This window comes from Dermacentor silvarum, chromosome 1 (assembly GCF_013339745.2).
Source record: "Dermacentor silvarum isolate Dsil-2018 chromosome 1, BIME_Dsil_1.4, whole genome shotgun sequence".
NCBI classification, from domain to species: domain Eukaryota; kingdom Metazoa; phylum Arthropoda; class Arachnida; order Ixodida; family Ixodidae; genus Dermacentor; species Dermacentor silvarum.
This window is the reverse complement of record NC_051154.1, coordinates 58,091,236-58,118,380: the sequence shown is the minus strand read 5'-3', so window position 1 is coordinate 58,118,380 and position 27,145 is coordinate 58,091,236. Positions and strand designations below refer to the sequence as shown.

At 45.0% G+C, this 27,145-nt stretch overlaps 2 protein-coding genes across 2 annotated transcripts in view; both read right to left on the bottom strand.

Moving 5' to 3' along the window:
- Nucleotides 1-15,360, bottom strand: part of LOC119463908 (uncharacterized) — a 65,719-nt gene extending 50,359 nt beyond the window's left edge. The window contains exons 1-5 of the mRNA XM_037724733.2: nucleotides 15,251-15,360; nucleotides 15,070-15,171; nucleotides 10,696-10,794; nucleotides 8,569-8,673; nucleotides 2,167-3,144 (exon numbers count right to left, since the gene is read on the bottom strand). Coding sequence (XP_037580661.1) covers nucleotides 2,167-3,144; nucleotides 8,569-8,673; nucleotides 10,696-10,794; nucleotides 15,070-15,171; nucleotides 15,251-15,328 — 1,362 coding nt within the window. The 5' untranslated portion in view covers nucleotides 15,329-15,360. The remainder of the gene's footprint in view (nucleotides 1-2,166; nucleotides 3,145-8,568; nucleotides 8,674-10,695; nucleotides 10,795-15,069; nucleotides 15,172-15,250) is intronic.
- A 953-nt stretch (nucleotides 15,361-16,313) lies between these two features.
- On the bottom strand, nucleotides 16,314-22,154 carry LOC119449777 (fibronectin type 3 and ankyrin repeat domains protein 1-like). The gene is made up of 4 exons (XM_037713040.2): nucleotides 21,976-22,154; nucleotides 18,386-18,484; nucleotides 17,400-17,498; nucleotides 16,314-16,343 (listed from the first exon to the last, which is right to left on the bottom strand). The coding sequence occupies exons 1-4, from the start codon at nucleotides 22,141-22,143 to the stop codon at nucleotides 16,314-16,316; spliced, it is 396 nt and encodes a 131-aa protein (XP_037568968.2). The 5' UTR covers nucleotides 22,144-22,154.
- Nucleotides 22,155-27,145: the final 4,991 nt, after the last annotated feature.

Sequence of the window (27,145 nt, the reverse complement as noted above, 5' to 3'; positions counted from 1 at the left end):
CGCTATCGCATACGTCAATTCGAATGGACGTATGATAAAAAAATGAATCGTTGGAAAAGAACTACCACAAAATACAGTACCAGGTTTGAATGCGTTCAAGATCCTTCTCAAGATGTGCTTTGTAGCTGCGCAAACTTCACGGTAAATTGTATTACCATCTGCAAAGAAACTTATTCTTGATGAATTTCAGATGGCAAGTAGTTCGGGACAATTAAAATAATAACAAGCGTAAAACCGTCCCCTAGCTGTAGGACTTCGGAAGCCACGTGACTTAATGTAGATAAATGGTCACCCACGACAGTTATTTTCTTGTGAAATGTTAGCAAGCTTTTCAATCCACGACGTTGTTAAGAAATTTAAGTGTAGAGATTATAAGTGAGCTATTAGGGGGTAGCGGGCAACATAAACAGTCAGATGAAATTGATAATAAGCGATCAGTTGTAATGCCGCTGTCCATGCACATACTGAAGCAATTTGTGGGTGAATTGATTTATCTCTTTCGCTTAAGAACCTTTCCTAAACCCGTGCTCTTTCGCTGCTCATCCTGGCAAATGACTCTTATCGCATCTAAATGCTCATTATATTTAACCGGAAACAACCCTATTCTTTGTTTACGTATACTCTCTCAAAAATTGACCCTGTAATAGAGACATGTTTTATATAGGCATTTATTTGGCACTGGATATATTGTGGACTTATTATTTGAAAACAATATTGGCCAGAGAATCGCGCATTATTTTGGGCTGTCTGCAACGAAATCTTGATATCGACCCGCTACACGAAAGGTTGCGTGCTTAACATTTGCCTGCTTTAAACTTGAATTTGCAGCTTGTATATATGGTCCCTTTACAAGGCCAATCCAGTCCCCCGAACTTATTCAAAACCATGCGGTACGCTTCATCGTCCGTGACTACAAGCGGATCTCGTTTGATATGTACTCAGCGTTATCGATTCAATCCAGCGCAAGGGTAACGCAAGATTATTACGCCTTCTTTGCCTCGTTCACAAAATGTATTACCCGACTATCGCATTACTATTTTTTATGTATTTACAATATACTGCAGCCCTAGGATCAAGCAGTTGGGCGTACAACAAGATACAAAAGAACATAGTACGAAACAAAATTCAAGGACATGTGGTAAAAAAAGAAAAATATACACTCCCGCTTGTTCGTTCGCATAGTTCTCATCTTCTTCACAACCACTTAAGTTTTCTGCGTCTATTCGGCCAAGCATATGCGGCTCTCATGGCTCGGCATTGCCTCGAGACATTAGACATTGGAATGGTCTCCAAGAAAACGTTGTTGAGATGCGCGATCCTGATGCTTTCAAGCAGAAATTACGCCTCATTTTTATGTATTTCAATATTTATAATGCTTCGTTTACATAAAGAAATATTACTGCATTACGATTGTATAGTACCACTTAAATTTTTATCGAAAAAATTCATCAGCCCTTCCCCTGTCGAGAAAAGGGGGGTAAGCGAAGCTTGTCGTGTGTGTATCTGACCTTCGTCAGGGTAACGTAAAGTTCACGACGTGTCACGGTAATAAAACATAAACGTTTTTTTAAATGTATACGTCGAGGGAAGGAAACGTACAACGCAACGGAAGGAAAAGTTGCACGAAAGGAAAACAAAAGTAGAAGGAAAGGGAACGAAAAGTGGTAGGTCAAGTACACACACGACAACCTTCGCTTACCCCCATTTTCTCGACAGGGGAGGGGCTCTCTGTCTCTCTCTTTCTTTCCCTCTTTCTATCTTTCTCTCCCTTTCGCACCCATCGAAGTGCGGCCGCCGTGACCGAGATTCGATCCCGCGACCTCGTGCTTAGCAGGGCAACACCATAGCCACCAGGCAACCACGGCGGGTTGTTTTTTTGTTGACATTGTATTGCATATTGTTTCGTTAGCTTACTTTATTATTGTAAATTAGCCATTACCTGCTGCTCACCTTTCTTATTTACATCAAAAACAATTCTGAATAACTAATATATGGTGTGTTTTGTTAGTTATATTGTGGAGTGTCTTTATTCGGCATTGAAAATTCACCATTACATGCTCCGGCTTTTTCAGTTCCCCTGCACAATACCCTCGCCTAACGTTCCCATTGGAACAGCTGAGGTATGTGAATGGTCTTTAATGTTATACGCAGAGAAAGATGACCTACCAGATGCAGTGGAGGTTCCTCCTTAGGAAGATTGGTTTTCAGGGCGTTGGCGTAGCCTTGCAGCGGGAGTGCTGCCGGGATCACTGTAGGAGCCATAGACATCACTTCCAAGACGTTGACCGGTTTCATGGCGGGGGGTTTCTCCTCGTCCTTTGGCAGGCTAGGCGGAACTCTGCGTACTTTCTTGGGCACGCGAGATTCCTCGGTGAAGGTCACCTGCAGTAGAGCCTGGACGGCACGTGCTCGTGGTGCCTTCTTGTTCGCCGCCTTGTGGTTTTGCTTCCTCAAGGACGGCGGCGGACTCTTGCGCTTGACGGCGGTGCCTTGCAGCAACGCGAACGGCGCGCTCGAGTCGTTCGCTGGATCAGTCCCCACGGCGCCGCCACCGTCGCACTTCAGTGGCGTGCCGCGAACCTCCAGGTGGAGGCGACCGAACGACTCGCTGAAGCGCTCCCACATGACGTCGGTCTTGACGCGTTCGCCTTCGACCCAGTACGCCAGGACGTCCTTCTTGGCGCCGAACTCGTGGAAGGGCCTCACCAGCTCGTCCAGGTGTTCGCGCACCCAGCGGAGCCCCTCGTCGAGTTCCGCCACGGGCAGCACCGGCAGCAGCGCCGAGCAGCGGCACTGGAAGTCGCATGACTCCGTGTCGTGGCCGAGAACGTCGCGCGCGAGCTCGAGACCGCCAGAGCGCATGAAGGCCTCCACCATGTCGGCGTGCACGTACTTGCTGTAGTCGGCCTTGTCGTGCATCATACACGCGCACAGGTGGAACAGGGGTCCCAAGACGGACGGGTCGCTGCGGCTGCGCCGCCCGCACGAGACCAGGGAAGTGAACACGTCGTTGCTGAGCAGCAGCTCCGTGCCGCCTTCCAGTTGGCGCCGAACAAACAGCAGCACCTTGAACAGCGTGTCCCGATAGAAACAGCGGTGGTCGCGCGACGATGCGCTCGGGGACTGGAGCAGGGAGATCCTCCTCTGAAAGGTGTACGATTCGCCAGAGTCGACTGTATCGTGCTGCTGACGTGTATACCACCGGCAAAGGGTCTATTTGAAGCTTTAGCGTTCGCGCTACGCCTAATGTATTGACCCTTTTCGCGAAGCAGTTTGTTTGAAAGAAACAAGATGGCGCTTACGGCGGCGCGCCATACCTCTCCTCAGCGACCGCGCACGAATACGAAACCATCACCGCTTCTAAGTTGCTTCTGTGCGATCACCTGTCGGAAATGCTACTGAGTTTTCGCTAACGCACTGTGCTCTATTCACTCTGGTTTGAATCCTGTGGATTGAAGACGTATGCAGTAGTTGGCTGCAAAAATAGTGACTGGCATATTAAGGAATGTAATGAATATGTGGGGCCAAGTTCGCGGACCGCTGCTGCAATTGTCCGTACGTTTTTCCGGCACTTCAAGATGCACCACTTTCCTCGAGGATACAGAAATTTGCTCATCCGCCTGCGTTGTATTGCTAACCTTCGAAGAAAGGGTTTCAGCCCCGGTACGTCGGCAAGAGTGAGTACTGCTCTTTAAACAATGATAACGGGAGTAGCGCCGCCTCCTGTCATAGTAGGTTTCGCGCAAAGTATTTACGCACATATACCCCAGTCAGCTCGGAAACTTACATCCACTCTTTCGCCAACGTGTCAAGAATTAGTGAATGGGCGCACACTTGAATATATGCACACTATATACGCACAATAAGTGACGATACTACATCGATAGCGCACTGAATGGCCGAAGCTGAATGTTTGGTGAAGGTCCACAAGAGTAAGCGAGTAACTCGCGATAATACGCATTTGCTACAAGGTATTGCAATGTGCAGAACAGCTGCGTTTCAAGCCTTGTGCGCAGCAAGAACCAATCTAACGGAACTGAGCACACCCGCGAGCGAGTGACACTTCACTGTGTCAGACACTGACAAGCCGCTGCTTCAAAATATTTGCCAAATAAAGTACAAAGAGCAAGACACACTAATCCTGATTCAATTGATGAGCGGAATGTTTGGATAGCTTGAAATACATATTTAGCCCCGCTTTTAGAACAAGCACAATATACGCTGCTTGCGCCGTTTGAACATAGGTTAATCAGCTCCGAAAGCGTTTTTGCATATCCTCTGAAGCTGTGATCAAAGCTTCGTGTCGTTCACCCAGTCACCGTTTACGATATCTCCCAAAACAGAAGTTTTCTAAGCCGCGCCGGCGTTATACACTTCCATTGTAAACAAGGAGGCAACGGAGGCAGTTGAGGCAAGCAATGGACGCGTCACCACGTGATCAAACATGGCAGCGCCCACGGGATCGCCGCGAAAAGGGTCAATACCGAGAGGTCTGGCGCAAGGACAATGGACGAAGTAAAGAGACAGGGCGTGCCACCAGCAACTCTCTCCTAACTTTCTCCTACTATAGCCAACCAAAAGGATGCGATTCCAAGTGTGTTGCCGGTATTTTCCGCCGTTCAGACGATTAAGAATGCGATATTTTGATATTTGTAGGGTAAATTGTTGGATACGAGTCCAATTTCCAATAATAATCTGTATTTGGCATGTTCTATAGCTGTAAGGATTGCCTTTATGATGAGTATATTGAACAATTAAAGCGCTCGCTCGAGTGATAATCGTACAAATATAGACACACTTGTCTGCTGTAGCCGAGCGCCGGCTCTTGAACTGCGCCTGCGACGCCTAGCGGTAGCTCCTGGGTACGAGATCTGTCAGCCGTAGCTACACCGTGCGCATGTGTCCTTCGAGCACTTGGAGTACGTGCGTCAGGCGCGCGTGTTGCATTTCATGAGCGTCAGAGAAAATGCGCTGTGCAGATTACTAAGGAATGGGAGTGCCTGCGACAGCTTTCTAATTACGCAGATTCTTTCCAAAACTCTTATTTCTGAAAGTACTGCCGTCGTAAAGGAGCGGCGACACTGTTCGATTTGTTTACTTAGCTTTAGCATTTGTAACTGGGCACCAATGTGAATTAACATTGCCACAAGTTTACCGCCGCAAATAAAGCTTTTCGATGCATGCGACTTTCCTAGCGGTTTGCCTTGACTTTTATCCTTTCATTCATTATTTATTTCATTGTCAAAGCCGTAAAGACTCGCCATTACTCCAATATTTGCAATGAGAAACAGCTATAAATTAAATTTTTTTTTCGTTTTTCCCCCCCGAGGACCATTGAAGATTGGAACTCGCTTTTTGCCGCTGTTGTCGCATCGAGTTATTTTGATGCAGAAATTTAATATTTGTCTTCTTTTAAAAGCGTTTTGTTGCTTGAAAATTTTGCATCACTGTTTTATTTGTTGTCTTTATGTACATTTTTTCTTCTGTCATTTGCTTCATTATTTGCTGTTGTAGCCCCTCCTCTTGGGCCAAATCATTGGCTCGCAGTATTTTTAAATAATACAATAAATATTTCACGTTCAAATTTGACTATTTTCTTTACGTGGCCTCTGTCAGTCAGCAAGGAGTTCGACGATGCCTAAACACATTAATAGCAGTATCTTTTTTTTTTTTTTTTTTTTTTTTTTACAAATGTCACTTTCCACTTGGCCGAAGTATGATCTCGGTATCCCCAGTCACACTCAGCGACGCTGTTGTCAAGCGCAGCTGCCACGTTTCGTTAGACACTTAATGCCGAACGTATCTGCACAGCACATTTCATATCCCGTTCCCTGTCGCTCGCGAGTGCGCACAGCGTAGCGCGACGAATACGCTTCGTCACAATTAACACTCGACTCAAGCACATGCGGGAGTAAGCAAAGGTGCTCAGCCAGCTCAGCCACACCGGCTGCTTGCGAGCAACATAACACACAGGCCTGTGTCTCGACAAGGTCACCGACGTATCCGCATGCATGCCCTTGGCCGCGACTGGCCGACAGATCTCGAATCCAGCAGTCGTGCACTACGAGGAATCGCAGGCGCCGGGCGCAGTCTGGAGACGGTGCTCGGTGGCAAGATCTCTTCATGTATTTCAATTTCGGCAACTTGAGACTCGCTAACGAAGATTCAGACATCTAGTCGAGTTGGGAATATGTAAGAAGTCGAATGGCCCTATTTTGCAGCTGGCTAAGTCCTCGACAATTACGTTGTGATGATGTGCCACAGTTGGGCACGCAGCAGTTCACATATGATATCAATTTGGGCCTGTCAAAAATTAACGCTATTTCTTGTACAAGTAGCCTATATGACAAAGAAGAATATTAAAAAGAACTCTCCCAAATATTTAAAGTTCTTCACAGTTTCAATTACCATAATGGCCAAACAATTTTAGATTTTAGATGAAAAGATATTGCTCTTCATTTGGTTTAATTTATTACTAGCCCATTGCATGGCTTTAAAGGGACACTAAACATATATGTCAGTTGACCTGTATTAGCGAACTACCCCTTGACAAAACCAGAAAGGTCACTCTTGCCGAGAGAAGAAACGCAAAAACGAAAGGTGAGTGGCTCGCCATGACGTCATATATTTTGAGGGCGTCTTATCAGGCCTGGTTAAATTTTACATCAGCAAGGAAGGACTACATTGCATTCTAAATGAGCAAAATACTGAACTTGGTAAGTTTCGAGAAATCCTACTATGCGAAACGACTCAAATACGACAAAAAAAAATGTCTTGAAGTCCGTGACATCGCACTGACTAATGTACTATCGACCAAAAATGATTACGGATCACGGGATCTCAGAAAACGCAAAATATCCGAGCAGCCTTTAAAAGTAGCCAATAAAACCGTGCATCTCAATGTTGTTCGCATATACCAGTCGACGCTGGAAATGGGAATACCAGTCTGAGTTTTCAGGCTGCGCAGATATTCAGCTTTTTGTCAGATCCCTTGGTCCGTAAGCTTTTTTGGTTGATAGTACCTATGATTTCTTATACTGTCATGTGAGCGAAAAAAAAAAAAGAATGACAGTATTTCGCTGAACAGTGGAACCGCTTAGATGCATGTCATGTGTTGTGAAATTAGATTATTGTAAAACAAAATAATTTTTCTGATTTTTGTTATACGCAATATACTTTTTTGTTGCTTTCGTCTGATCTAAATGCACTGCTGCGAAATTCATCTGCCGTGATCTTATGTATAGACGCAACAGCAATTCAAAAATATGCAAAATTAAAAAAGAGTCTTCATTTCCTCGGGATAAAGTGCAACGTATATAACCACACGCCTGTGTCTGTTCTATATTACCTCAGAGATACAGAATCCATTCGGCTGGTTTACAAAAACAAATTATTTTTCGAATGTTTTCTGCCTGTGAATAGTGCCCCCTCATATATGCAAGGTAACGCTATCATTGCGGCATCTTTGCATGTCAACACAAAAATAACACGACACCTTCCTATTAATTTACATTGAGAGAGAGAGAGAGAGAAAGACGTTTATTAAATCATAAAGGAATAGAAAATTGTACATGTATGAAAAGGCAATCCCAGCGGTTCTTCCGGTGAGGTGCCTAGATTTACTCAACCAAACGAATGTCATCGCTTTACCGCTTTCGGCTAATTATTCCATTGTAATGCGGAAAACTGTGCTATGACGAACTGAGAGCTGCGTGCGTAACTATGTGCGCAAGAAAAGATGAGCCATCTCTGAGGGGAATTGGATCTTTTGGACACGGTATGGTTCTTGCTGGCGCCAAGGCATCTTCAGAAGCACTTACCTTGCTTTTAAGCATACATATCTGTATACATGAGATGTAAGTGAGGCGTTTAGTACTTAGACTGCAAAAGCTTGAACCTTCAGACGTGAACATTTTTTTTTTTTTTTTTTACATATTGCCACGAGACAGCGAAGGGGCTGCTACTGTCGGTCGGACGAAGACGACGGCGACGAAGTGGCCAGAGGCGCGCGGAAGCCTTACATCCGTCGCCGCTGCTTGTCCAAACCTTGTATATAGCAATACTCCCCAAATAAACGTTATCCCCGTAACATCTTTTGGTCAAAGTGCTGGGTAAACCTGTCAGCATGCCGGCTCCGTCAACCAAGCACGGAACTTCGAAGCGGTCGCCGTTTTGGTTGCTCCGCGATGACCAGTGAATTGCCGACAGTAGCAGCCCCTTCACTGTCTCGTGGCACTTTATCCCCGTAACAATATCTTTCCCGTCTTTTGTCTCCACTAAGTAGTACGGTTTGACATTTGCACGGCAAAGCACAAATATACACTAAGTATTTGAAAGCAAACAATCAAACACCGCCAAATAACCACCGATTCGCATTAGCAAAAAAAAAAAAAGATAAAAAAAGAAATAAACGATAAATTACAAGCCTAAAAAAACATAACTTTTCTGCTAGATCTTCTCCTGACTTCACTAGCTAACCTTACTAATTAGTTAGTTTAGCTAGCTAGAACAGTAGTTTCATGCAACACAAATAAAGACTATCATCATGAATACATGTTTTTGTCTTACCGATACATACTGTGCCTTTTCAGCTGCATTCATCTTGTTGAAGAGCACATTTGCGGTTGCATCATGCCGCCGGCAAATTGCTAAACATGCCGCCGTCGCACCACACTGTGAAGAGTTAACAGGAAGTGAGTGTGAAGTGATTATTTGGATACTTTCGGCGTGACCTGCGTTTATAACACGTGCCAGTATTGCAGCCCAGAAAAATATCTGACTCTACCCAGCAGTGTTCTGAGCAACATTCTCGGCTGCCATGAAGAAGTAATCAAGAAAAGATGAAACAAACCAGTATCTCTGAACTGGGAACTAACCTTTAACTCCCTATACTTATGCGCCAGTGTCGAAATCATTTAAAGACTATAAGGAACCAACCACGCATAGTTTCTTGGTGTCATTCAAGGCCGAACAACGCGAACGTAAAATAGGAAAGGGATGACTCCAAATGTTAGCAACACCAATTGTTAAGACAGTTGCCGTTTGCAAAAGGATATGCTTACTCCTTATGTGCGCGAAACGTAATGATTCGTTCTTGTTATTGAGAGTCATTCCTACTGTTTTCAAAAATTAATCGGCATTTGTCATGTGCGACACCCTTCAAAACATTGTGACGTAGTGATGACGGTGAGGAACGGGAAATTCAGCCAAAAGTATGAGTCAGGAATCTAACTCTTTATTGGACGACCTTGTGCCCAGAAAGACAAGCAGCATTCAAATCACAACGATAGCGGCGAGCATGGTTACTGGTAATCGAATCGGGTCCCATAACCATAAATTCCAGATCAATTGTTGGTGCTCGCGTATATATTCGCGGATGTAGTACAGCACTATTCACGACGCGCGCGCAGTCTGACCAGACACGCCTCGTTCGTTATAAAACTCACAACAATCAAGAATTTTGGGTGATGTAGGGCGCGTCTTGTGCGGAGCGACAACTTAATAACAGTGATATTACACTGAAAATGAACACCTGCCAGAAAATAAAAAACACCGACACCTGACAATATAGAGAAACATTCTTAGCACCAGATGGCCCATGCGTTTTAGTAATGACAGAGTAGCGGAGGCTGTCATTGAATTCTGGAGTTTTAGATGCCAAAACTACAATATGATTGTGAGGCACACCGGTCGTAGGGTACTCCGGATTAATTTTGAAGCCCTGGTGTTCTTTAACGTGCACAGAATGCACGGAACACGGGTGCATCTATTTTGAAAAAGAACTTTGGTATTCATGTGAATTTTATGTACGGTTATATCTAGTTATACGGCCTCTTATTTCTTATTCCGAAGAACTTCTTAAAAATCACCTAAGCTGATAGTGCAATTGATAGGGATGATAGTGGTGATGGTGACATCTCTTGCACAACAAATATCAACGTTCAATTCACTAAATAATAAAGTTATGCGGTTTATCCTCTTAATCAAGCATTTTAGGACACACGTTGCAACTTCGGAAGTGAAGTCGGCCGATAATGAAGTTACTAACGTTTATCCGTGATTAAGTAAAATAATTTACCTGAAAGTATATGACTCGCTGGCCTAACCCCTGTATTTTGAAACCTCGACTCGAAGCTCTTCGACTTCGTCGAATGGAGGGCAACGGCATCCCTCGATTGAAGAACTTACTGGGCTTGAAAAATGCTCCGACCGGTGCATACTACGACGAGGGGCTGCTTGTGACTAATATATTGCGAAATAACATTGCGACTGACTCTCAGTGAGCAGTTTAAAAAATGACCTAATAGCAATAAACTAGAAGAAGGGGGAACCGAGGGGCTCCATTTTTGCTAGTCACAATCAGGTAAATCTAATATACAATAAAACCAATGAAAGTATTGCGGAAATCAACTCTAGTTTTTAATGAAATGTAGTAATAAGAGGGCAAATGAAAATGAAAGTGGGCGAAAATACAACTTGCCACAGGTTGGAGCCGAAAGGATAGTAACTAAGCCTCTTAAAAAATACTTTCATACGTGCAAAATATTTGAATTTCTTTCAGATTTCTTTTTTCATTTTGCTTTTCATACACATCTGTCATATTTGAATGGTTATATTAGTTATTACCCACGGACTTGCATTTAAACTTATAAGTGGACAAAGAAAACAGCAAGTATTTCTGCAACTATTGTTTACCGGGTCCTCGGTAAAGACATGCGCCCCAGCTTGAAGCAAGCGACCGACGATGTCAGTTTGGCCTTCAGCGGCGGCGCACATCATAGGAGTCTTCCCATCCTGCATATAAACATAATCTGCAGGTGAACCAAAGACCGCGGAAATTGGGATTTAGACTTCAGAGACTTTATACATCGAGCAGCGGCGCCATCTGTCGACTCATAGTGCCTAGCATATTATTTAAACAATATTATCAGCAATATAATAGATGAACTAACACGACAGCTCAATTTTAACTCATGTAATTGCATGACTGAGTGGCCACATTAGCCTCTATTTTCATACGAATTCCAAGTCCAGGTAATAATTCATAGTACTAAAACATCCTGATGCCTTAATAAAGTGCTGATCTGCGCAAGCTCGAAGTACGAATTCATAGTACCTATCAGCACAGAAAATCACACAATATAAAAACGACTAGAATGTAGACAATGCGCTGTCTTCCAACTGTTTTTTTTTTATTTGCACACAAGCACAGATACATACTTTTTTTGATAAAACTGCTGTCTTCAACCACAGCTTTACAGCCACAATCTCATTCGTCAATTTCGGCGATGATAGCTGCTATGGGTCCTGACGCCATTAAGCGACTGTAAGCCTAGCAGTGAAGCTCTGCGGCAAGAACAACCCCCAGACCTTTAAAATTAAGTTTTTTTGAGCCACAAAAATAAATTATTTTTGTGGCTCACGGACAAGGCAACACGCGTCATATACGGCAACGCACGATAAGAGCCTCATTTCAGCGTTATTCTTTATCTACCAACTCATAGGGCCCATGATGACAGCTGATTTGAGCTTGTTGGTTAATGACCTGAGCAGAAAAACAGCCTCAAAGCCAGTATGCGAAGAAGACGCTAAATATGCGAAGAAGGCGCTTAACTTTCTTTGCGTCATTTCCCTTTGCGCTGTTTTCTTTTCTTTTTTTTTCATTCGCCTATGTTTCCCCTATGCATAATGTGGGACTGAATTTACATGTAAGCACGGAGGCCCGTTTCATGCACATACTACAACAGCGACTTATGAAATGAATTGCCCATAAGCCATTGCTCATCTTCAGGTTGTTCAATTGATAGGACCAGCCGCCATTTATTTACGTTTTCAGCGGCGGTCTACCGTTGGTCTACCGCTGACTGGCTGGCGGGCCAGATAGATAGATTACCCTTTGTGTTGGGGTCATGACACATGTCAGCTTACCGTAAAGGAAGGTACTATCAGCATAAATTGAAGCACAAACAGAAGTAAAGTGATCAAAATACAATATTTTTTTAATTATGGGGTTTTAGGTGCCAAAACCACGATCTGATTATGAGGCACGCCGTAGTGGGGGACTCCGGAAATTTGGATCAACTGGGGTTTTTTAACGTGCACCTAAATCTAAGTACACGGGTGTTTTCGTTTCGCCCCCATCTAAATGCGGCCGCCGTGGCCGGGATTCGATCCCGCGACCTCGTGCTCAGCAGCCCAACACCATAGCCACTGAGCAACCACGGCGGGTGATCAAAATACAATATAGCATGTATAATAATTACATGGAGTGCGATGTGCAGTCACTGCGTAGCCTATTCCGAAGCATGTTGCAGTCTCAAATGTACGTTTTACAACCTGAAATGAGCCAGGGCTAAAAGTGCGGGCGAAGCTAAAAACGCAACAAAACACTATTTTCTTTTTCAGTTTGTTTGAATTTATATTTATTCAGATAGTACATGTCGGCGTGCCTTCCCTTCACGTCCTGACATCTGTTCTCCCAGCTTTTTTTTTCACGAATATTTTAGCCTAACCCAATCTTACCTATTTCCATATTTTGCATATTAATCTCCCTGCGGGTTACATTAAATCCCAATGCCTCCTGGATCATTTTACCCCCGTCATCTATTTGAAGCTGAAAGGTATTACACGTGCATTAAAATACCCTCAGTGGCTTCCCTGGCTTGTATACAGCAGGGGTAAGTACCATCTTTATTTCCAAACTTTTGCCTGTATAGCATATTGTCCTCAAGCACCCGGTAGAAGCCTCAAAAAGTAAAGCGCTCCTCTTGGAGTTATCAATAAATATTTCTTTTTCAATGTCATAGTTCGCATAGTGTACAGCTCAGTATTGCAGTCTTATCACACATTCTATTTCTTCAGTAAGTCATCTTGGAATATCTTACTTTCACGGGTTTTTCGTGCTGCGCCATCACTTCGCTATTTACTTGCAAGGCACCGCTATGTTGTTCTACACCCAGTATCCACACCGCAAAGATACAGGTACTTGGAAATCTCGCCGCCCATCGCTATTTCTCCACCTGCCTAAAACTACCCTTCACACTGAAGCTTGATGACTGATACCGTTTTATGGCATAAGGGCATATAGGCCAAAGAGTGTCATGGATATTTCATGCTGAAACTTGCTTAGCACAATAAAGAGCTCACTTAAAAGTGAAAAATACCATATTTTTATAATACTGCATTTACAGCTTTTCATGCGAGGGCTGGTTGAAAATCCCTTGTTTCAGTGTGATGCACGCTTAAATGTTCAATCCAACAAGAACTGGTCCCTGAGTAGTGTCATTTTCGGCTATGTACTTGCGGGATAGTGTTATATAGTGTACGGCGCTTGTCTGTAGCGGCGATCGTGTCATGATGTATGCATCTGGAAGCACATGTTTTTCTTCCTACATGTATATTCCCATATCTGGCCAAGTACTAGCTGTCTCCTCGCAAAAGCCGTGATTCCTTCCACGGTGTCGAACCGAAGCCGAACCAAAAAAAAATGTCACAGTTTCGCCCTAAGGGCGAAGCAATGAATGCGATAGCAACACAGCAATGTCATACGAAGTAAGGTGAGCGGCTTTGGTAGCAATATGAATTGTAGTCAACATGAGCTGATTAAGTAAGCAGGTGTGCTGCGGCGTAAGTAGACCGACATGAAGAGAGACTCGATGACCACGAGAAGGCGCGTTTGAAATGGTGGTGTTGATGAGAAGCGCTTCCCGTGGGCAGCGCGTGCGAAGGGACACACCTGTAGCTCTGCACTGCCGATCCGGGCAGCATTGCATGTGTAGCGTGCGTTGGAAAATGTGGCCCGACTATTACTAACTGAATGAACAAGCGTGGTGTGAGCGCGCACAAACAAACGTGAATAGATCACACTGAATGACTGCAGACAACGACTGTCAAACCGCTGGCAGCAAGCGCATATATACGCCGCAGCGGGCGAAGGTACGTGCGGTCTATCGCTTCAACGGAAACTGAGCGGCGAATGCACGGCGCATAAAGGTCAGAGCCGTGGGGAGATAAGAGACCGTGCGGGCGAGACGAGCGCGGTTGTTGGCAGAGTAGAAGTGCGCTGGCTTCCCGCTTCCTTGCTTGCGCGTGGGAGATTGAGTGCGTTCGCTCTCCGTGATAGCGCGCGTCCCCGCACGCTTCCGCTCGGGCATACGGCGCGCGGCGAAGATTTTATCTATAGGGAACCTCACGGCGACGGCGACGCCGACGGCAGAAATCCGGTTGAAGTGTCCATATATTTGCTATCGCAATAAAACTTCATCTGAACCGGAATTTTGGCCGGAGCTGAACCAGAACGCGAACCAATATTCTTGGAACGCACCTGAACCCGAAACAAACCTGAACCGAAAAACAAAATAATAATGGTTACCAGTTCGGGCACGAAACGATCCAAGCACATAGGACGAGATGTGTGTTGAACAGATTGGCGATTGTTTGAAATAAGTACTTATTCGGTTGGCGCACCCCACTGGCAGATTATTGTTTCGACTCACGAAGTGCGCCGTATGTGAGAATGGTGCATAGACGATGTCGATGCGCCGGTAACTAATCTATACGACCGCTTCAGCAAAGACCTTTGCACTTCTGAACTCGACCATGCCAGTTCTCCGCGGCCGAAACATTTCAGGGGCTCTGCGGAATCACCGCTTCTGATGAACCTCCCAATCGATTCCGTTTCTATTAAACGTCCCAATCCGGACGTTAGATTTGTAGGAGAGTTATTTTAGCGACTCACCAGTACATACGCGTCTCCTACTCCCTATATACTGCGGACTATATAAGCCCGCTACCTTTATGTTCGTTTGTGTATTCTTTGAAAATTGACCCCGAACACGCCGAAAACCAGAATGAAGACAGAGGACGGACGCGGTAGAGCATGAATAGGCTCTAAACAGTTGATGTTTAAAAAAAAAAATGTCGGAAATCTGATCCCATGGCATTACCATGGCATTACCATGCTTTTGAACAGCTCTCTTTCTTGATCGTAGCGTTCGCGCTGAGTAAATACTATCACGAATACACGTTCTCGCCATCTCGAACTACGGCGGAGGCTTCACAAAACATTACCCTGCTTTTTTGTTCCATGTCGATCGAGGAACGGCCTAGCAGGAATGCTACACAGTAGTCCCATCCGATTTCAGCGGCGGCATGAAGTAGAGTCTTATTGTTCTGAAAAAAAAAAAACAACCAGAATTATATTTAAGCATACGATAGCTGTCGGAAGTTATTGTGATAGTTACAAGCTCACCTTGTCCATCAGTGAGTTCTCTGTGCGGCCTAGTTTTTCAAGTTTCATCCAGAGTTCGTTGAATAAGACAGAATTCATCTTCTGTATCGCTAAATGAATTGCGTTGTATCCTTCCTAGGGCAACGGAATTGCACAAATAAAAGCGAGAAACTGTTATTTATCTTGCTGCAGATAGTGTTTCAATTATCGATAAGAAAATTGTTTATAGTGAAAGCAATATACAGTCATGAACAGAAGTTTCAAGAGCAATAGTGCCACATCTTTTTTTTCCTTCATAGCCTGGACATGCAAACTGAAATCAAGTGGTGCAGTCTATACGTGCGCGTGTTCGACCAATGGAATATAGTGAAGAAATTACACGTTACAAAGCTGTGCTAGTAGAAATTTTAATTTTTGTTTATGCTGTGGCTTGCAAACTTTTGCTCGCGGCTGTATACCATCTGTCACTGCTGTGTCTAGCACGTGAGAGGTGCGCTGCTGCAGCCTGTGCGTGGCATTCTTTTTATTTATTTATTTATTTATTTATTTATTTATTTATTTATTTATTTATTTATTTATTTATTTATTTATTTATTTATTTATTTATTTATTCATTTATTTATTTATTCGTGGTATTCTACTGGAAGCACGGTAGGTTCGAGAGTGGCTTTTCTTCAATGGTGAAGTCACCTGTGCTTGCGCAGGCTCGATCTTCTGGTCACGCAGCGATAACGATCGGAGCTGTTAGGGATTGACCACCTGCGATATCGCCTCGATTTGAATGCCGCGTGATAGTGAGGGCTCCCTTGTAAAGCGTGCGGCACGGATGTGGTAATGTTAACCAAAACAATCAAAAGCGATGTAAATGAGCGATGCCAATCTGCCCGCTTGGTAGCAGATGTAAGAAACAAGCGCACTCTGTCGGTAACCAATGCCTTCGTTGACAGCGCACAGACGCCCCTCAGCGCAGTGCTCCAGCGCTCTAGACAGTCTTTATGGCCGCTTAGCTGGTCTACAAAACCTTCCGTCCAGCGAGAACACGCCGCAATGACAAAGCGCAATCAGAAATGCGGCGTAGTGATCACTAGCGCACGTGAAGAATCAAAAACACGCACTGGAAGAAGAAAGGCGGTGAAAGAGGAAACACTTTTGCGTCTTCTTAAATATCAGGGACTTCTTTATATCAGCAAACAAAGTAACATTTGAAGGAAGATTTTCTGACGTACTCTTGTAGAGGGATAATCACTAGGAAGTATAACCGTCTTAAGACAAGAAAGTCACCGACGCAATGGTGCGCCTTTCCAATATATATCTGAATCGACTAGTGTGCCAAGTTTGCTCCACGTAATGCAAATGTACATAAATAGTCCTGTTCTGCGCCTGTATTTTTTTTTCTTGCCTCTGTTAATCAATGCAGTAGGTCAAATGCTCGACATGTGTACGCAGGACTAAAGAAGAAATAATAAAGTTGGCATCAGCATTTCTTTGAGATCAACGACTGTGAACTGATGCGTTATTTATTTGCCGACAACATTTTATTTTCTGTCTGCTCAGTTCTCTTGAATTTCCAGAAACGCAGGCGCTATCCCCCCCCCCCCTTTTTTTTTTTTTTTTTTGCCATGAGCCTTCAAAAATCGAAGAGGTCGCATGACAGTTTATTGCTCATTCGAATAAAAGATTGAAAAAAACAGTATTGTAGTCATCCATCAACCCTGCATGGCATTGCGATTTTCGAAACAGCAGACTTTCAAGGACAGAAGGGCGGTAAATGTTCGATAAATTGTGAATGTCTATCATTTTCAATAGATTGTTTTATGCACAACACCACGTGCACGTGAGCTCGATATTCGTGCATCGATGGGGCCGTTACAGTACCATGATAGAGCACTACGTCACGACGTTCTAATACTGGCGATTTTTTTTTTCGTTCTCGTGTGTTTTAATCTGAGTTACATATGTTCAAGTTTCGGCAAAATTTGATCAAACTTAGCTTTGCGTCATCGTAGCCCAACTGACTAGAGCATCTCAGAACGTGCCGGCAGACGATGCTTTTACCACAAAACTTAGCTTCCCTGACCATTAGTGCAGGTGCCAACATTTGGTGAAAATATACGCGCTGAACTTTGTTTATGCAGGCGATCAGCCTAAATGCCTGGTTGGCGATGCTTGCCTGGTTGACGATGGTTGCGTCAGCGTTTCCCTGCAGCAGCTTCAGCGCAATATCCGTGTGGCCTTGACTTATGGCTAGAATTACAGGCGTGCTTCCGTCCTTTAATTAAACAAGAAAGAGAACGCCGTTACGTCATGATACAAGCTGAGATGTCGCGCTAAATCTAATGAACATACTGTGAGCCACATACAGTACTTGAAGAAATTGTTATGCGAAGAGGCATGACAGATCATTAATTTGGACGGCGTAACTCAATTACAGACGTTGATTAAGGCAAAGGAAAACAGGTCATGGTGGCGCGAGATTACATATGATTTTTTAATAAACGGAGTCACACCCGTCTCATGAAACTAAACTATTAGTCACCGAATAGATTTCCAAAGCAGAAAATGAATAAAAAGGGATAATCTGAGCATACATGGCGGCCTCCAGCACATTGTGCGCTATGTCATGGCAGGCTTAGAAATTTTGGACATCAGTATAACGGAGGTTGAAATGCGTTAGCATGCCTGTGTTCTTTTTTGGCATTGCCCATAAGATGGGTACCCTTCGCAGTGGTACACAGTGAACGGAATGTTCAGCGTTTCATTATTTTCCGTTAGTATGCATAAAAATGAATGATTCCAATGCCTACCGCTCATCGTTTTGACCCGTAAATTAAAGAAAAAAAAAACATTTCGTAATTGCACGAATTTTGCGTTTAATGTTCCACCAGCGAGTAGGCACGATTGTCTGCGCCGGTGACGTATATATCAAGCAACCGGTCAAGAGAAGAGCATAAAGGCAACGTCGATAAGCACTTGAGAAAACAGCCAATCAGTAGCCTCTTGCGCTGACAGCACTTTCGCATTTCGCTGTTGTGCGAAGCAGGTGTGACACCTGAAAAGAGGTTACCCCTCCGCTTGACCTGGCACAAAGCGCGTCTCTCCATGTAACATCGCCTTTCATTGGCGGCTGTACTTTGGTCTGAGAAAAATGAGACTCACCCTGGCAGTGACGTTTACGTCGTTTCCAGCATTGAGCAGCGCTTCTACTGATGGATTGTGCCCACAGTAGGCTGCCGCAAGTAACGGCGATCTCTTGTACTGAAAAGTAGAAACATCGTATTTGGCCCAAAATAAAAAAAAAAGAGGACGATTCAAACAAATGCCTTGTTGCACACAAAAGGCTTCAAGAATTGCTTATTAATGAGGCTACGCCGGTAATGTGCAAAAGCATGACACTTACTAAAGAGACCATTATGGGCGAGACCTATGCGTTGCATTCAAGAAGTGAAAGTTTTTCGCAAATGTAGGCGTGTGCCAGGTTAGCTTTCCTAGGTCGCTGGGAGGGAGCTTATGGATACAGTTCCAATTTCGATTGAGCTGTTTTAACTGGTCTGTACTCGGACTAGCATATGCAAGGCGGCGGCCCGCATCCCGCTCCCTTCATCCCAAATTTGCCGCCGTTACTGCGCGTGCCTTACGCCCACAATAAACGAGTCGCAGAGCATGGCTTTCAATTTCTTTCAAATCAACCTCAATAACGAAGTTGGAGCAATAATAAGTGGGTACGCTTTTAGAACTGAATCGTAATTTTCAGCACCATTGAACTAAGTGAGATGTCCGCTCAGAGGTTCAAGTTTATTGAGAAAAAAGTGGCCATCACTAGAATCATATATAACAAGTTATTATTATAATCCTGTAGTTTGTTACAATACACACACTCCCGAAAAAAGGGGGAGGGGACGGGGTCCACATTCACAAAACTTCCATTTTCTCATTATTTATGCTTATTATTTCATTGTTTTTGTCTTTTTTTCTGAGCCTGCGTTCGCGCACCCGCCACTCATGATAACAATCGGCGTGATCAGTACGCAAAGTGAGCACTAAAGACGATGTGAACAATTAAAGACCGTTATCCTTGATGAGCACGCGTTGAAAAACGTGCAGCATGTATTGACTAAACTTTTAATATAATTTGTTGAAAATAATCAAAAACTGGCCACTCAGATCAATATGGTTTTGACGAATATTCTGGGCTTGTAGCCATAGCCGCTACGGCCCGCCGCGGTGGCTGCTAAGCCCGAGGTCGCGGGATCAAATCCCGGCCGCGGCGGCCGCATTTCGATGGAGCGAAATGCAAAAACGCCCATGTCCCGTACATTGGGGGCACGTTAAAGATCCCCTTGGTGGTCGAAATTAATCCGGAGTTTCCCCACTACAGCGTGCCTCATATTCAAATCGGGGTTTTGGCACGTAAAATCCCAGAATTCATTCGTGAATTCGACCCCTGAAGTGCAGCAATTCATGCTGAATTAATAAATTACATTAGCGTATGTGTACACGCAATGAGACAGGCTGATATTATTTTTTTCGATTTTAGAAAAGTTTCAAACAAAATTTTCCACCCGAAATTATTAAACAGCCTTACATTGCAGAGAGATCTGCTCGTAAGCTGTGGATTAAAACTTATTTGTCGCAAAAAAAGCATTCTCTATTTTTTTTTTACTTTTTACTTTTTTTTACTTTTTTATTCAAATGACGCGACAAGCTGAAGAAGGGCGTAGGTCCAGGTGTTCCCCAAGAGTCTGTATTTGGACCCCTACTGTTCTGTGTTTATATTAGCGACATGAATGATGATTTTTCGTCGCAAGTTGTGATGTGATTGAGCAATATGCTGATGACACTGTTGTATACTCAAAATACGAGTCCCTTGATGACCAGAAGGATACTAAACGCACACTGAACAGCAGAAAACGAATTTGAACACTAGCAAAAAAAAAAAAAAAAAAGGTTTTAGGCAAACGATGGGAAAAAGGCACCGCTTACATTTGATTACGACATTGTACCACTTATGTACGTACACATATGTACTTTTGTAGTGAAATAAGATACTCGACTGTAATCTAGTCTACATTTGTCATACGCCACTCATTGAGCATTGAAATATAGATATAAGCTATATGTATACAGGGTGTCCCAGCTATCACGCAGCACGATTTAAAAAACGAGGAACGGCGTTACGCGAAGCAAACCTAATGCGTATTGTTTCCAGTACAGTGGAGTAGTCGCCAGTAACGTTTTCGTTACTGAGATTTAATTAGGTAATAATAATTAATTATCTAAATCGAAAAGTAATGTTCTAATTATCAAAGTGTCAATGAGAAAATTGTAGAGCAACATGAAAAACTACTGATACAGCTTTCTGTTGCTCAATACGTGCTACATAAAAGTGGTTTTCCGAGCGTGAAAGAAGCCCGCGAACACACGCAAAGTGCCTCGAGCGGCCAGTCGCGCGGCAATTCTGCGTGTATTCGCGGGCTCTTTTCACTGTCAGAAAAACACATTTATGTGACACGTATTGAGAACAGAAAGCTGTATCGGGAGTTTTTCATGTTGCTCTACAACTTTCTCATTGAGACTTTGATAATTAGGACAGTACTTCTCGAGTTAGATAATTAATTATAATTACCTAATTAAATCTCAGTAACGAAAAAATTACTGACGGCTACTCCACTGCACTGGAAACAATACGCACTAGGTTTGCTTCGCGTAACGCCGTTACTCTTTTTTTTTTAAATCGTGCTGCGTGATAGCTGGGACACCCTGTATATATATATATATATATATATATATATATATATATATATATATATATATATATATATATACGTCACAAATAGTACAAACAGGATGCGTTATGTTGATAACATCTGCGATAAGTGAAAAAAGAAACTTCATTCAAACGGCTTTAGAGCTGAAGCTCTAAAGTAGTAATAAAATTAAGTAATAAAAGTAATTAAGTTTTAAGTTTCTCTGTTAAATATGATATTGTAACTGGGTGAACTGAATCAAGGCACGTAATAATTCGGAAGATTTTCCGCACTATAGTCCGCGGACTATACAAGTTTAAGAGCTCAAGTTTTGCGGGATGCGGACTATAAATGATATTTTTTAAGGTGGGAAGCACGCTTGAGGAAAACAAATTCACACTGCGCTTACAAATTTGTCCCGCGTTAAAACACGGCAAAATCATAATTATCGCCGATGCGCACGGGCAATATTTTCCGGCCTATATTGGCAGCTCATGATATGCAAGATAATGCGGCTCGCGATACGTCAAGTGTCCGCTTTTTAGTGTTTCGACTTGTGAGCAGATGCGCGAAACCTCTTTGCAAAATGTGCCACGCACGTTTGCAATACGCAACTTCATAGAGGCGCAAAACACACGAACAGTTCCCATGGTACCGAAAAGACGTAGAGCAATTCACAGCATCGTTCTGAATACATTGACGATGCGTTCGTCGAATCCGACATGCTTGACTTGACTTGCCCGGAGAATATGGTATATCGGCACTGCCAATTCCTTCTGACGACTATGCATGTTAGTTTTTGAACAACCCAAGATGCACAGGTCTTTAGCGAACATGCCAAAATGACCCTACATAATGCGTTCGAGCCGTTGGCATGAGCTCCAAGAAGATGCCAAGCCAGCGTCTCCTTTCCGACAATCGCGCCGACGAGGTAAACCAAAAACCAAAACAAAAGAAAAAAAAACGACCGAGAACAACAACCCAGTAGGGAAAACCACGCACCAGTTCTTTGAGCAGAGCCGACTTGCAACGATCATTGACGCCCTGAAACACGAGACCTTGCAGGGCCTCCAAGGCGTGACAGACGGTCGAGTCCCACTTGGGTTCCTCCTCGTCGGCCTTCCAGCGCGATCGCTTCTTGGCGCGGTCGAGCTGCTTCTTGCGGACCATGGTCGTGGAAACAAGTCGCTTCCGGAGGACACGTTTCTGCTATGTGGCTCACGTGCTCCTCCGCGAGGCGCGCGGCCGCTGTTCTCGGCGCCATAGCATTGCGCGTGACATCTTTTAAGCTTCGTCTTCTTTTCGACGACAGCGCCGAAGGGCGCCGTCGATAGTGACAGAATAGCTTGTGAATCGCTACGGGCCCGTACATCATGGTCCTTTGCGCGAACAGAATGGGCAAAACAAGGAAGAAATATCAAGCAATGAAATTGAAGCACGCGCAACGATTGAAGTTAATTGAAGCGGGTCACGTCGCTTGATGCGATTTTGATGACGATTAATAGGGATTTTATTTTCAGAAAAGACAGACAGGTGGACTTGAGCTGGTGCGTTCTAGCCTGCTACGCTGCTCTCGGAAATACAGAAAGGAGCAAAAGTATGGATATGAATGATGATGAGGAGAATGGAAGGAGTGAATGCGTATGTACATTACACTACGGCCCTACTAACAAGTAAGTCCAACAACACTTGCGTTGCCTACAATCGCAGTTTTAGTTTTAGGCCACGGGCCGAGACCAAATCCCTCCGACAATGACTACCCTCCCAACGCTGCCTACACTGTAAAATAATTTACGCCCTTAAAAGTGAAAAAGGGTGTAAATGTGTTTATAACTCACACCCTTAGGGTGTTGCTTATATAAATCACACCCTAAGGGTGGGAGTTATAGACACATTTACACCCTTTTTTTACTTTTAGGGGTGTAAATTATTTTACAGTGTAGGAAACCATCCAGAGCGTCCGTCGCTCCGGCACGTAAGCTGGCCAATCACACAAAGAAATCCGAGGACACCTAAGCACTTATGAGTTGTGAATGCGAAAGCATTGATGTCCAATTTAACGCCGCTGAGCGGTCCTTCGAGTTTTGCGCTGTCTCGCCCCGCGGCGTCGCGTCGCCGTATCTGCTCCGTCGAGACGCGCTGGTGACGTGGCGTCGCGGCGATGCCCCTCCCTTCACGCAACACCACCTCACCCGCTCTGCTCCGTCGAGGCGTGCTCGTGACGTGACGTCGCAGCCAATGGGAATTGTAGTGCCGTTTCGCTGCTACAGGACGCCACCGACTTTCCCGCTCAATGGGCCATTTGATGCTTTCGCATCATTAAGTGTTTCAGGCGTCAGGCAGCGTTCGTATTCAACTGGCCTAAGATACGTGCGCAGCGGCTGGCGAAAGCAACGCCTACTCAAATCCCGCGTAGATAAGATGCTAGGGTTCGCGTAAACTTGAGGTCTGTACAGAATTTCTCATCTGGGTCAAATACACGCATACGTCTGTCTGAATGTTAGCGTGAGCCCTGTACATTATCGTAACGTCATGCGTGAGTAAACAACTAAACCTGACTTGCGAGTTGGCACCTGATCGCGAGAAGGCAATCCGATCTGCACGAAGACATGGAAGGCCGATCTTGCCTCGCTGTCAGCGAGTTCATTGCAGGCATTGCCACAGTGGCCAGACAATCATCGAAACGTGAAGATATGGCCACTTCGCTTGGCACCATCATGAACGTCTGCGATCTCTGACTTCACGATGGAATAGGGCTCTTTCTTCCGAGTGCATTCTACCGCCTATAAAGCTGGCTTGGCATCACAGAAGAATACCGTACATTTATGAGGTGCTTGAGCAGTGATAAAAAGGCCAGCCTCCCGTATAGGCGCCATTTCTGCAGCCGTAGATGTCGATTTGTTGTCCTGTCTAAATCACCGGGAAATGCCTAGGTGTGCAACAACAGATGGAGCCGTTGTGGTATACAGGTACATACTTGAAGAGACCCGCTATAGGTATAGTGCTATTGGTATAGGTATCTAGGACAGGCTGAGCTGTTTCAGGGCAATGGAAGAAACGTCGCACTTATTCGTAATTCCCGGTATTCGAAGCTTCGCTAGTAGTCTCGGTGTACTTCAGGGATGTCAGTAGCCTGGAATTTTGCGGGAATAACACTCACATGGCATGCAACGGCTTTTGATGCCTGTTTTTGAGGCACAGCATAGCCAGGGGCTCCGGAACCGGGGATGTGGGTGGAAACAAGTCCCTTCCCGAGGACACGTTTTTGCTATGTTTCACACGTGCTCCTTCACGAGGCGCGCGGCCGCTGTTCTCGGCTCTATAGCATTGGTGCACGCGTCCCCACAGGTATCGTAATGTGGGTTCTAGACTCCCTCCTCTTCCCCCGGTCCATCTCCCCCAGTCTTTTTAATAATGTCAACCAAGCCCGGGTGCCGAAAAAAAAAAGTCACAGGCCTGCGCGGCACACGCAGCACAGTCACAGCGTAAGCTGGTGGAGCGGCTCAAGAGTAGCTCCAATTTGGGCACCACGCACAACAGGGTCTTCGCGGCAGTCTGTTCTCCTCGTTTTGACGAGAACGATCTGAACTGTCCGCCCGGCGTCGACGGCGAGCTGCGGCTTGTAATGCTGTCTCCACAGCAGTCTGTTGAGCCTGATCAATCCTTACAACCACAACTTACATGTCGGGCGCGCCGCATTTGCAGGTACCTTAACTAGATGGCGGCACCATACTGGCGGAGGCTCGGCAGCTCGGGAGCGCGATGATTGCGCGCCTCGTCTGAATCGCATATCGTCCGTCGTCTGCGCCTGTGAACGCTGCGTTTGCAGGCATCTTACCTAGACGGCGCCACCATACTGGCGGAGGCTCGAGTCGTCTCACCCTGCCTTAGGGTCTTTTCCGCGGCCCGATAGCAAGCGCTTGCGTGGCTCAGGGGTAGAGTATCCGGCTCCCACGCAGCAGGGCGCGGATTCGATCCCGGCGAGAATCTGGTGCCTTTTTCACGTTTCCGGCGATAGCGGTTACGCGGCCGCCGGCGGCAGCATCATCGCGACCCAAAACGGATATTGGAATGAGCCCATAACAGCTTACGCTGTAAAAAAATGCGAGGGTAAAGTGAGCCCCGCCCCTGTATCCGATGTCCACTGCATTACTTAAGGTGCTTGTGTTTGGTTTTCAAAAGCTATCGCCATATTGTCTCACTGAAGAGCCGCCAAGAGTGGCTCTAACGCATCTAGAGGTTGGTCAGGGGTGACTGTTTGCCGGGCGTTCCGGGCCGCCGTCGAAATCTAGAGCATATAGCGCGATCTTAGCAACGTTCAATGCCGTCATAAAGTATGCTTATGTCGCGAAACGCTTCATGGCAGTTGAGAAATAGCCCCTTGAGCGGTACACCGAGTGCTCACTGCTGTTTACGAGCTCACTTGTGATAGGATTGCACTTATAAAGGCATTGTTTGACGAAGAGGAAGTCAGCCACTTTCTCACGTTATGTGCTTGCTCTCCGCTGCAGCTGTCTGCTCAATGTATAACTGCTATTGGGGTTGGCCAGCTAAGGCCTCATTATGGTATTTTTACAGTGAAGCTGTATATGGCAAGGCGAAACTAAAATCCGTCCGTCCAACGTGCGCAGAAACTACCATCATCAGCAATGGCTCGAGCGTCGTTGTCTTCTGGCTCGCTGGCGCCCCTCGGCGCAACCACGCGAATGCGCTCGTGCCTCTACTCCCGCGTTCGTCGTCGTCTTCCACAGATAGCTCCGTTGCCACTCATCATTCCAGCGTAGGCTTTCACTTCTCTTTTGTCGTCGTAATGGGGAGGCCGCGTTTACGGGGGTATGAGCCATTGCTTAAGGGGGTATGACCCATTCATTATCTTACGTGACGGACAGATTTAATTTTGAAGTAATTTAATTCTTAAGAATCGCAAGCGGCAATGCGACAACGGCGGACTGCGGGCATACCATCAGTGACGTTGTCCTCTCCATCGCAGCCGAACGTGTATGTAACCGCATTAAGGAACACAAAGACGTAACCAATAATTGAGAAAGACGTTATTGAACGGTCGGGATTAACCCAGTGATAAACAATGGAGCCACTCGTTTCAGCTTCGCTGGTTAACCATCTGTACGGAGTAATTGGGTGCTGCTTTTTTTCTTTCCTTTCTTTTTTACTATTTCGAACAGAACCTTATGTTATAGTTCTCTGGTCCTTTCAGAGGACTCCGGGAGAGCTGCTAAGGTCGCGAAGGATAGCTTTACCGCCTCACAAGTACTCAGCCTTTATTATCATCGATAGAGCGCCCACTTATGGTAGGCTTAACGCTTAGTTGCGCTGTCGGAGCACTATGAAACGATCAGTCGAGTATGTTATTATAAAACACAAGTTTGCGGCAGATGGCGCAAGTCTTGTCTTTGTACCCGAGTTTTATATACTATGTGAAGAGACGCATATACATAACTTTTGAACAATGGATCATATCAATTCATCAAATTAGATATATTTAATTATCATTTTTCGTTGCAATTCTAGCACATGCATGGGTTGAAGTTTGCAGCTTAATATTTTCGAAAGCTATTCTACTTTCTCATATATCTTGTAGTACGGTCGTGAATCAAGATATCAGCGGTTAAAACTGCGATTCAAATTTCCTATTGGCGCGTTCTGAAAGAGCGAAGCTCGTGCCGAGGCTCGTTTCAGTTTGACTGACGGGAAGGATACCTACTCGTATACCCACAGACTGCCGGCGGATAGACTCCTGTCAGCACTGATGATGAGTGAACTCGCATTGGCCTTATCCCTAGACTTTATTTGCTGCATGTCGATACTTGCGCACCACTGCTTGCGTAAGCCGTTCCTGCCGCGGGCAGCTTTATATAGTATACATCTCTGCTGGACACAAAGGTCATATATCTGCTGAAAGCCGAGTGGTTGGCCACAGCCAGTGTGCTCTTGCCCGCGGCAGTATACTGAAAAGGAGAGAAAGGGCAAGGTCAAAATATACATACTCGAACTTTGAAGACGTGCTGTTTGAAAGAGATGAACGCCAAGTCCTGAGATTCCACACAACCAGTTAGAAATTTCATTCCGTGTAGAAGCTTCTTCAAAGATACCTCTGGAGAAAAACTCAACTCGTCTTGCGCAATCCGCCGTACATCCGCAGTGACTCCTCTGC